General features: G+C 45.3%; 1 protein-coding gene across 1 annotated transcript in view; it reads left to right on the forward strand.

The window, feature by feature from the left end:
* Positions 1-10,121, forward strand: part of GNB1 (G protein subunit beta 1) — a 56,998-nt gene extending 46,877 nt beyond the window's left edge. Inside the window, exons 7-11 of the mRNA XM_032231880.1 lie at positions 2,140-2,206; positions 4,145-4,346; positions 5,215-5,431; positions 5,884-5,995; positions 7,936-10,121. Coding sequence (XP_032087771.1) covers positions 2,140-2,206; positions 4,145-4,346; positions 5,215-5,431; positions 5,884-5,990 — 593 coding nt within the window. The 3' untranslated portion in view covers positions 5,991-5,995; positions 7,936-10,121. The remainder of the gene's footprint in view (positions 1-2,139; positions 2,207-4,144; positions 4,347-5,214; positions 5,432-5,883; positions 5,996-7,935) is intronic.
* Positions 10,122-11,189: the final 1,068 nt, after the last annotated feature.

Raw genomic sequence — 11,189 nt, forward strand, 5'->3', positions numbered from 1 at the left:
AAAAGAATTCCTCAAAGTTCCAATTTATTATGAAAGCCATGTTGGCCCATCTGTGGGAACCATTTCTGAACGCTCGCAGAATTCCCCATTCAGCATTGCAGCTTTAAACGACCGGTGGACTTCAACTCCCAGAATTCCCTAGTCGGCCATGTTGAAGTCCACAGGTCTTTAAAAGTTGCCAAAGTTGGACGTCCTTGTTCTAGACCAGTGGCTCTCAACCTTCCTAATGCCACGACCCTTTAATACAGTTCCTCATGTTGTGGTGACCCCGGTCTTAGGCGACCTCTGTGAAAGGGTCGTTCGACCCCCCCCAAAGGGGTCCCGACCCACAGGTTGAGAACCGCTCTTCTAGAGGAAAAGCAAGATGTAATTCTGCATCACCAAACATCAGGCTCGTTTTAATATATCCCAGCCCAGCCCAGAGAGAATTGAGCATCCTTCCTTACGGCCTTGGGGCTGCTGGTCCCTAGAGATAGCCCATAACCCACCTCCCTTTCTACGGAGCTTCTTAAGATGGAATTTTTTTGGGGGGCGGTGACACGAATCCTCTCCAAAACAAACAAACCCTTTTGCTCCCCGGGGGGCATCCAGCTCAGCCCTCTTATTTTTACTCCGCTCTTCTTTCTGTTTGCAAAATAAATAAATAAAAAATGAGGGCTTTGCTTCCTCCCACTTGCCAGCTTGGCTCCGGAAAACCTTTGGCGCTTCTTAAAAGCTCCCCCACCTCCAGCAAAGCTCTGCGTCCCGCTGACTTTGCTCTGCTGCGTAGGCTTTTTGGATGGAGACGAAAAGCAGCTCTCCGAGAAGAGCTCGCCGGGGAGGAAAGGTGGGGAGCCGAGGTTATACGACAGCAATAAAGAGCTATTTATAAATCTGGCCAGGTTTACAGGTGAGAGTCAGATGGGAACATTTTCTGAGTAAAGCCTGAGTTGAATTGAAGAATTGGGGGGGATATTTATGGCAAAGGGCTGGAACCATTTTTTTCCTCTGGCCTTGGGTTTCTTTGAAGCTATCCTGGGATATCTTGTTGGATCAGATCCTTGTTCTGAGCCAGGCTTCCTTAAAAAGCAAAAAACAGAGTCTTGGTCCCAGCAAAACCCCTTTTATATTTACACGACTGAATTCCTTTCATTCGCAGTCAGCAAGGCTTAGCAAACAGTCTTTCAGAGGAATGTTTATCCACACGCACCTTATCTCGCTTGGACAGCTGCCAGATAACTAGTTTCCAAACACTTGGCACAGAGTCTCTTATAGTCACAAACAGAACTTTCCACTCTCGACACGACCAAAGGAACGAATTGTTTCCTGCAAAAGCCCCCCCCCCCCATTCGCTCCTCTTTTGTTTCCTATGGGAGGGGCCATTCACCTCCAAGTTTGGCTTTACTCCCAAGTCGACCCTGCTTTCTTAGTTGTTCTTGTCTTCCGGCAGCTCTGGCCCACGGGGCTGCCCTGGAAATAGCGAAGGACTTGCCTGCGGTGCATGTGGGCCACGCCCACCTTAGCTGCACCTTCCCCCCCAGGTCAAACACAATCCTGATGCGGTCCTCAATGAAATCGAGTTTTGACACCACTAGATAAGATGCTTCCAAAGGAACGAGGTGTGGGAAGTGTTAAGGGACCCTCGCTAATTCTCTGGAAAGTACAGGTAGTCCTCTGCTTACGACCATAATCGAGCTCAAAACCTCTGTTGTTAAACAAGACTGGTTAAGCAAGTTTTCACGGCCTTTCTGGCTGCCGTTCAGTGAATCACTGTGGCGGTTAAGTTAGTAACACGGCTCTTAAGTGAATCTGGCTTCCCCATTGCTGCAACCGTCATAACTACAAGTCAATTGCCGAGATAATTTTGATCACGTGACCGTGGGGATGCTGCAACGGTCGTTAAGTGTGAAAAATTGTCCTTAAGTCACTGCTTTCGATGCCATGGTAACTTGGAACGGTCGCTAAATGAACTGTTGTAAGTCAGGAGCTTAGCTGTCAAGGCAAGAAGGGAAGAGGGTGGATCATGCTTTCGGGCTTTCAAGACTCTGTTAGTGGAACCCTCCAGCACAGACGATGCTAGTCCTCATGGTTTTCAGTTCCTTGCTTGCTTGGACCTCCTCGAAGGGCTTGACCCCCTCTCTCGCTTTTCTCTTTTGCTAGGATATTTGTCCTGTTGCCGGTTTGTGGATGATAATCAGATTGTGACCAGCTCTGGAGACACCACTTGGTAAGATCCGGACTCGGGTTACACGACCGTCATAGCTTTGCATGCTCCAAAAAACCAAAACGTTGGAACATTCGGCCGAAATCTTGTTGTCAGGGTGCCAAATAGCATCCAAAAATAAATCATAGCCCGAGGCAAAGTATTGCTCAAAGTTTCAATTTATTAGGAGAGCCATGTTGGCACATCTGGGAAAACCCGAATCTGAAAGCTTCCCAGTTTTCCCCACCCAGTTGAAAGTTCAAGATCTTTCCCCCACACCCACAGGTCCATCACACGGTCCAATCTCCCACTGCCATGCTAGCAGCTTCCACCCATCCAGTTCCGGTCAGGTGCAGCGGTGCAAAGACAAAGGATGACCTTGGCTTTCTAAGAAGAATGTTGTTATGGCTACATATCATCTAACTCCAAATTTTCCCACCATAGAAAATGCATAGTAAAGTAATATTAAGTGTGCAGGCCAAAGATCCACAAGGAAACATGACTGCAGGCCGGACACTTGTTCTCTCCCCGGCCAGCCTTGAAATCCTGCAGAAACATAAAAAGGGAGGGAGGGAGAAGGCTGTTTTCTCCCAGCAGCAATGTTCAAGCAGGAGTTTATTTTTAGCACCCCGAAATCAAAAGGGGTGGTGGTGGTGGTGGTGGCTTCGTGATGAAAGCTTGTGCCTTTTAACCATTAGGAGTCACAACCCATGCGGAGCTCCCCTCCAATCCCTTCCTGATCATCCCAGAAATACTAGCCAAAAGCAGTCCTCTTCCCCAGATTTAATCAAGATTTTTATTTTATAGTAGTGGAAGAAGCCCATTTCTATTCTGCTCGGCCTTTTTTTACCCCTCCGTCCCCATCCCTGTTTTGATGTCTTCAGATCGTTGCGGGCATCCAGTTTTATGTCACATAATAAACCGCAATACTTAAGCTTTGAATGCTGGGATCTCGCCGTCAGAGCGATGGCCCCCCTTTTTAAGTCATGGAGATAATCTGCTTATTTTTTAAAAAAATAAATAAAACAAAGTTGAGAATAAAAGCGGGTCTTTTAAGGCCTGTGAGTCAGAGAAAAGATTGCAAATTTAGAAATCTGATCTGTGCGTGGGAATCCAGCAGGGGTTTAAGGGAGCGGGAGAAGCCCCTAGAACAGCAGTCACCAGCTGGTGGTCCATGGACCACCGGTAGTCCACAGAAAAATTATTTGTATTTTTTTATATTGCACTAAATCAGGGGTCCTCAAACTACGCCCCCCCGGGACAGATACGTGCAATGAATACTTGTGTTGCTGCAGAGAGTCTCCCCCTTCGGAGTCTTTTTGTACGGGTTGGAGGGGGGCAGAAATTCCAACTTGGGGTCTGCTTCAGCCTCCTGGTGGGGGGCTTTGGGCGAAGGCTGGAGGGAAGAGCCGCTGGTGGCAAAGAGCCGGAGGGCCTCGTTCTAGTGGAACTGTTATCATGGCCTGGAACTGGCTGACCATCTCAGCCCACTGAGCCTCCAGGCGCCGGTACCTGAACTTGCACTCCCGCAGCTCTTCCCTCTGCTTGGAAAGCCTAAGCTCCTAGTCCTCAGTGAGGTGCTTCTGCTGAGCCTCCTTCTCGGTCAGATCCAATTTGAACGGAGCTCTGTTGCCAACTCTTCCTCCTGGTGACTGCTTAGCTCCAGCAACTGCTTTCCATTGGGGACCTAAGGAGCCTGGGCAGGCAGGCAAGGAGTGGTGGGTAGAGGCTGGCAAGGCGTCCCTTGACGTGACGTTGAGTTGACCACGCCCACCCAGTCACATGACCACCTTGCCGCGCCCACCCAGTCAGTCATTAGGCAGATCATATATTGGTGGTCCGCGAGATTTAAAATTATGGATTCAGGGGTCCCTGAGGTCCAAAAGGTTGGGGACCCCTGGCCTAGAAGACTTGACTCGGTGGTTCTGACGGTGGCTTTTTCCTTCTCGCACCCTACCACAGCGCCCTGTGGGACATAGAAACCGGACAGCAAACGACCACGTTTACCGGCCACACCGGCGATGTCATGAGCCTATCCCTCGCTCCGGATTCCAAGTGTTTTGTCTCTGGTGCCTGCGATGCCTCAGCCAAGCTGTGGGATGTCCGAGAAGGGATGTGCAGGCAGACCTTCACCGGCCACGAGTCGGACATCAATGCCATTTGTGTACGTAGCAAGATGGCGTGTGAGGAGGCAGTTCGGGCTGTCTGTCATTGTTGACCGTTAATGCTGTGAGGTCCCTGGATGGAATGGAGACAAGATTTCCTACTAGGGAGTAGATCTAATGCAAAGACTCCTCCCTCCCTCCCTCTATCTACTTATATCTAAATGGATGGATGGATGGATGGATAATCTTCCCATTGTATCGGTCTATTTATCTATTCTATATTGTTCTATCTGTATTCTCTCTTTTTCTCTTGTCTCTATCAGTCTGTCTGTCTGTCTGTCCATCCATCCATCATATCTATCTCTAATTGTATGACTGTCTGTCTCTCTCCACCTACCTACCTATCTCCTAACTTTCTGTCTCTGTCTGTCTGTCTGTCTGTCAGTCTGTCTATCTATCTATCTATCTATCTATCTATCTATCTATCTATCTATCTATCTATCTATCTATCAACTAACTTTCTTGCCTGCCTGCCTGCCTGCCTGCCTGCCTATCCATCCATCCATCCATCCATCCATCCATCCACCCATCTCCCTCCCTCCCTCCTAACTTTTTTACCTACCTACCTACCTACCTACCTACCTACCTACCTACCTACCTACCTACCTACCTACCTACCTACCTATCTTCTTGTCTGTCTGTCCATCCATCCAATTGAGGAATTGGCCATGTCCCTCACAGAGGGCATACAAAATAAAATATTAAAAGCATAAAAACAGTATTCTTTAAAAAAATATATTCATATAATTAAGCAGGGACACCTGCCCACCCCAGATGCCTGTCCCGAATAGAGGGACAGAAATGGCAAACCCAGTCTGAACCCCTGGCCAACCACCAATCACCACTTGTTCCTTTCTCCCCACGCAGTTCTTCCCCAATGGCAACGCTTTCGCCACTGGCTCCGACGATGCCACGTGCCGGCTTTTCGATCTCCGTGCCGACCAAGAGCTCATGGTCTATTCCCACGACAACATCATCTGTGGCATCACCTCCGTAGCATTCTCCAAGAGCGGACGCCTCCTGCTAGCTGGTTACGACGACTTCAACTGCAACGTGTGGGACACGCTCAAAGCGGACAGAGCAGGTCAGCCTTGGCCCTCTTTTTGGGTGGGGGCGAAAGGGGGGCACGTGGCTGGGGAAGAGCAGTGGTGGATGAGGGAAGACATGGGGGAGGAAGGTGGGGGAATGAGTGAATATCAAATCCTTGAACAAAAATTCAGCCACTCATGATTATTTCCCCCTTCCTTCCCTCCCTCCCTCCCTCCTGCTTCCTTCCTTCCTGCTTTCTCTGTCCTTCTCTCTTTCTCTCTCTCTCCTCCCTTCCTCCCCCTTCCTTCCCTCCCTCCCTTTCCCTTCCTTCCTGCTTTCTCTGTCCTTTCTTCTTTCTTGCTTTCTCTCTCTCTCCTTCCTCCCTCTCTTCCTCCCCCCCCAAATGACATGATTCTCTGTGCATATACATTTGTTACTTGGCTGTATTGCAACTCTCCTCCTGCATTGTGTTTCATTCTCCTCTTCTCTCTCCCCCCCTCCCTGCAGGCGTCTTAGCTGGTCACGATAACCGCGTCAGTTGCTTAGGTGTGACTGACGATGGCATGGCGGTGGCAACAGGATCGTGGGATAGCTTCCTCAAGATCTGGAACTGAAGCCTGTAGGTATCCATTCCCACGCTCCCCTTCCCCAAAATAGCGGGCTGGGGGAAACGTGCCGCAATCTGCTTCCATCTTCCCTTAAAGTGGATTATGGGGTTTGGGGAGGGAGAACAGTCAGCAAAAGTGTCCAGCCTAATCCTGGCCTGAGGGGCAGGGAAACCATCATTGTATCAAATGATCATCAGGGTTAGGAACAAAACATTCCAGTTTAAGGGATGCTAGGTCCTTCACGGGTAGTAAGTGGCTGCCTGTCCATTTGTCTGTTCTGTGCTTGAGCTGGAGACGTGGCTGAACAAGAGGGCAAAGCCATCAGTGGCTTTGTTAAGTACAGTCCTTGGCTTACAACATTTCGCTGAGTGACTGTTCCAATTAACAACGGCACTGGGGGAAAAATGGATTATGGCCGTTGCAGCATCCCCATGGTCACATGACCAAAATCCGGCCACTTGGCAAACTGACATGTACCTATGATTGTTGCATTGTGTGTGTGTGTGTGTGTGTGTGTCTTGATCCCCATTTGTGACCTTCTGACAAGCAACCTCAATGGAGAAGCCTGGTTCACTTAATAGCCGCCGTGACTAACTTAGCTATTGCAACGATTCATTTCGCACAGCGGCAAGAAAGATCGTAAAATGGGGTGAGGGGGAGCAAAACTCCTTTAACATCTCTTGCTTAGCGATGGAAATTTTGAGCTCATTTGTGGTTGCAAGTTGAGGATTATCTTTATATATATGTATAAAAGCCAAATACCACTCACTCATCACGAAATCTCCATAACTGTAAAGCCTACAAACTTGAAATTTGGCACGTAATTTCCTCTTGGCTTCTAGGTGCTCGCTAAGAAAGGATTTTTCAAAATGACCATCGGATCATTAGTATTTCATATATTCACACTCTGATGCTAAGGAGTTCTACTCCCCCTCCCCATCTGAATGGGAACTCTGTTCCAACTGCCTTATATTAATACGCTCTGATGCTAAGGAGTTAGACAATCTACTCCCTCTCCCCAACTGAAAGGAACTCTGTTCCAACTGCCATTTGCCTTATATTAACATCCTCTGATGCTAAGGAGTTACACATTCTACATTAATTTTCAAGCTTTAAGTGTCAATGTATCATGCCCGATGTAACTACTAATTAAATTTCAAACTTTAAGTGTCTATCTATCATCTATCTATCTATATCAGGGGTGGGGTCCGTTTAGAACCGGCTCCAGCTCCCTCTCCCCACCCGTCCGCATATCATCAAGATAAATGTGAGAGGGGGAATTGTGGGAGTTAGAAGTCCACAAGTCTTACAGCTGTCAAGTTTGAACACCCCTGGGGATTTTTTTTTCTAAAGGATTAGGGGTGCAAGGGTCTTGTAACTTGACAGCTTTAAGACTTGCACACTTCAATGCCAGAGTTCCTGAGCCAACATGACTGGAGGAGGAATTCTGGGAGTTGAAGTCCACAGGTCTTAAAGCTGTCAAGTTTGAACCCCCCCTGGGGGTTTTTTCCTAAAGGGTTAGGGGTGCGAGGATCTTGTAACGTGACAGCTTTGAGACTTGTGTGCTTCAAATGCCAGAGTTTCTAAGCCAACACTTTGGTTGCTAAGCAAGAGCGTTGTTAAGTGAGTTTCACCACATTTTATGAGTTGGCCACGCCTACCCAGTCACACGACTGCCAATCCACTCCCATCTGGTCACATGGCCGGCAAAACACTCCCATAAAGCAGGCCACACCTACAGAAGATTTTTGAAACCCACCACTGATTTATATCTATCTATCTATCTAACTTGTTTTCGTAGATTTTCACGGGGGTGTAGGTATGCTGGTCTTGTTATATTCGGGTCTTTTCCCGTGTAAGATTTTAAAGCTTATATAGATATATATAAATATATCCCCAGTAGCTTTGCTTCCTAACTAAGGTTTCTTTTTCTCTGTGTATTCTCTTTCAGGAAAGTCTGTGGACTCCCCGCTGATCAGAAGAATTTTTTTTCCCAACGGTTGAAAGTTTAAAATAATGTATCCAACTCAATATACTAACTTGGATCCCCTTCTCTGCCTTCCACTCTCTCTCTCTCCTCCCCTTCCCCCTTCCTACCCTACCACCAAAGGGCAAAATATCTTTTCACGCCTCTTGTTCGCCGAAAGCAAAAGAGCACAATTCTCTCTCTCCAAAGAGGAATCACGATTGTTATACCAGTAATAGCAAAAGAGATCAAAATTGTGCATTCCATTGGGGACCACATGTTGTTATTATCATTATTTTGGGGTGGGGTTTGTTTAAAGAAAAAAAACAGAAAAAAAATTAAAAAGAAAATCACACGCTTGTTGTAAGCATGCCCGGGCAAAACTTAAAAGCAAAGTAAATGATATGATAAATAAGTAAGGAAAACAAACACCTTGTCAAAAGTAAAAGATAACCATTTAAGTTTCACTATAGTTTAAACAAAAAAAAAGACAAATGATACTGACTTTATGGATTATGGTGGGAAGGTTTCGTTTTAAATCTCATTTCTGAAACTCACGTTTGTAGCAAGAATGGTATCTCCTCTCCTTTTTTTTTTTGGTCCATGTTTCCATATCCTTTTTCCCTTTTCTTAAAACTTTTTATTTTATTTTTTAAACGCAAATTTGCTTTTTATGGTCCAAATTTTGAACCAAGAGAGATGGAGTCCCAACCCAGATGTTTCTGGAGTTGTTAAAATGCTGTAAATTTACTCCCTGGAATTTCTTTTATCCTTTCTTTTATCCTTTTTTTTTTTAAAAAAAAATCTGTCTTAATGTCACAAATTGTTGCACAAATATTGCATATATATGATAATGTTAAGCAGATAACCAAGCACACTGTACATGGTAATGAATGTTTAAAAAAAAATCACTTCTGTGGGTAACAAAAAAAATATATACGTTCCCCCTCTTTATTTTTCCTCAATCTCACCTGGCAGCAGGCCAATTTTTCATTTCCTATCGGCTCAGTTTAATGGACTAACGACTATCCCATAATTTCAATAAACAGCCAGAATTGGGTGGGTTTTAGGGTTTTCAGGAGCAAAGGCTGGGAAAGAAAGAAAGGAAAAATGTAACCCCCACCCGTGGAACCTTTGGCTGGATCTGAGGCAAGATCCAAATCAATTTTTTTTATTTTTTAGTGAAAAACACGATTCTGAGGTTCTTCTAAATTCAACCATTACAATGGAAAAAGTTGTTGGGGGGGGGGGGAATGTTTGGTATTTGCCAGCTGGGGTGGGTGGATGTTGGATTACTCCTAGAATCGCATGCTGTAGAAACGCTGAAGTGCATAATAAAACTAAGACGTCCTTCTCTTGTGTTTTCTTTCGAGAAATTAACCTCATCCTTTTTCTTTTAATTTTTTTTAAAAAAGAAAACAAGCAATTAGTAACCTTTGCTGATTTTCCTTACTGCCGCCACACTGGGGTGCGTTAAAAACTGATTTGAACCGACGAATGAAAAGTCTCCAGACTTTTTTTTTTTTTTGCACATCTGGAAGTAGGGTGATCAAAGTTATCATTTTTAATAAGGTTTCTCCATTCCACCCCCCTCCGCTCCTTTCTCCTCCTCCCTCAAAAAAAAAAAAGCAAATTTGAAAGCAAAAAAAGCAAGCTATTTAAATAATCCCTTAGATTCAAGTTTGGAGTAGAGAAAGAAGAAATTTAAAAAAAAAATTAAATCCCCTTTGCATTTTGAAAGCTGACAGGCCATTTGGACAGCAAATTGTTTGGATAAAGTTTTTTGATTCTTCCTCTTCTCCTCCCTTCCCCCCCCCTTTTTTTAAAGCAGTGATTTTTTTAAAAAAATCCTCTTTTCACTCTTGCGTTTTTCCCCCCTTGCAACATTCTGTACACAATGTGCTGTAATCGTGCATTTTTTTTTTTAAAGGCCTGGATTTGGCACCTTGGATTTTTTTTTTTTTAAATAAATCACCCTCTTTCCTCTTCCCTTGCTCCCCCCCTCTGCCCCCATTTGAGATAAATCTCTGCAGAGCTTACTCTGCACCCCGGTTCCTTCACTTTTTGTATTTAATTTTAAAAGTCAGTGTACTTCAAGAAAGTGGATGCAAGATAGATCCTATATTAAAATGTACTGTTATTTAAGATGTAATAAAGCAGTTTGACATGAATTCCTGGAGGGCCCTTGTGGTTTTTGCTGGGAGCGGAAACAGCAGTTCGTTGTTCTTCAGGAAAACCTGGCTAAGTGACTGGTTGCTCCAGAAAATGTTATATATGCCATGGTTTGCAACCGCAATGACACACTAAGCCAAAACCAACTGGGCTTAGAAGACGTGATTAGGTAAGCACAATTAATTATTTGGGTTTCACAACACATCCTGGTCCAGCATAGAACAGGATTGGAACTCACTTCTATATCCCAAAGTACAGAGAAACCATTATTGGTATTGTTAGCCTGTGTCTTAGTAGGTTGTGTGAACCAACTCATCTTGGGACCCCATCTAGCATCTGGTGTGTGATGTAGGTTTTGTGTATAATTAGATCATTATATATACACATTCTGTAATCTGTAATGTAGGTTTATAGTCTGATGTAGGTCTCTAATTAGAAGATTTGAAGTGTGTGATATCACTGCCTGCAAAACTAGGTTAGAACTAAACTTGGATTCTCTTTGTTTAAGCCAGGGCTCAGCAAACTGCAGCTCCGGAGCCGCATGTGGCTCTTTTGTCCCTCTGCTGCAGCTCCCTGTCGCCGGTTGGCTCCACAGTTGAGAGGGCTTTTGGTTAGGACAGGTAGAAGAAAAAAGACGTCACGCTAGGAGGAGACTCGAAACGGACTTCTTGTCAGCATTGGAAAAAGGACGAGCTAGGAGGAAACTCAATGGTGGGGGAACTGGACATCTGGTCAGCAAAGGAAAAAGGAAGGACGTGCTAGGAGGAGACTATGGGGGGGGACCGGACCTCCAGTCGGCTTCAAAATTGAACGGGGGGCTTCCAATTAGGGCCTTTCTGGCTCTTTGACTGTTTAATGTTGCCAATCCCTGGTTTAAGCCCAAATCCTTGAGAAGTGGCAAACAGGCCCTAAATTGTTCAAATTAAGGCTTATTTTTGTTGATTGAAGATTACAAGTCTATTATTTTTTTAAGCTGTCTACAAAGAGGATTTCTCACTAGGTTTTTGCAGTCTCGGTTAGCGTCTTGGCCTAAAATAATGTACATTTGTGTTTGTTTAAAAGGGGGG

The sequence above is a fragment of the Thamnophis elegans genome, chromosome 15 (assembly GCF_009769535.1).
Source record: "Thamnophis elegans isolate rThaEle1 chromosome 15, rThaEle1.pri, whole genome shotgun sequence".
NCBI lineage: Eukaryota > Metazoa > Chordata > Lepidosauria > Squamata > Colubridae > Thamnophis > Thamnophis elegans.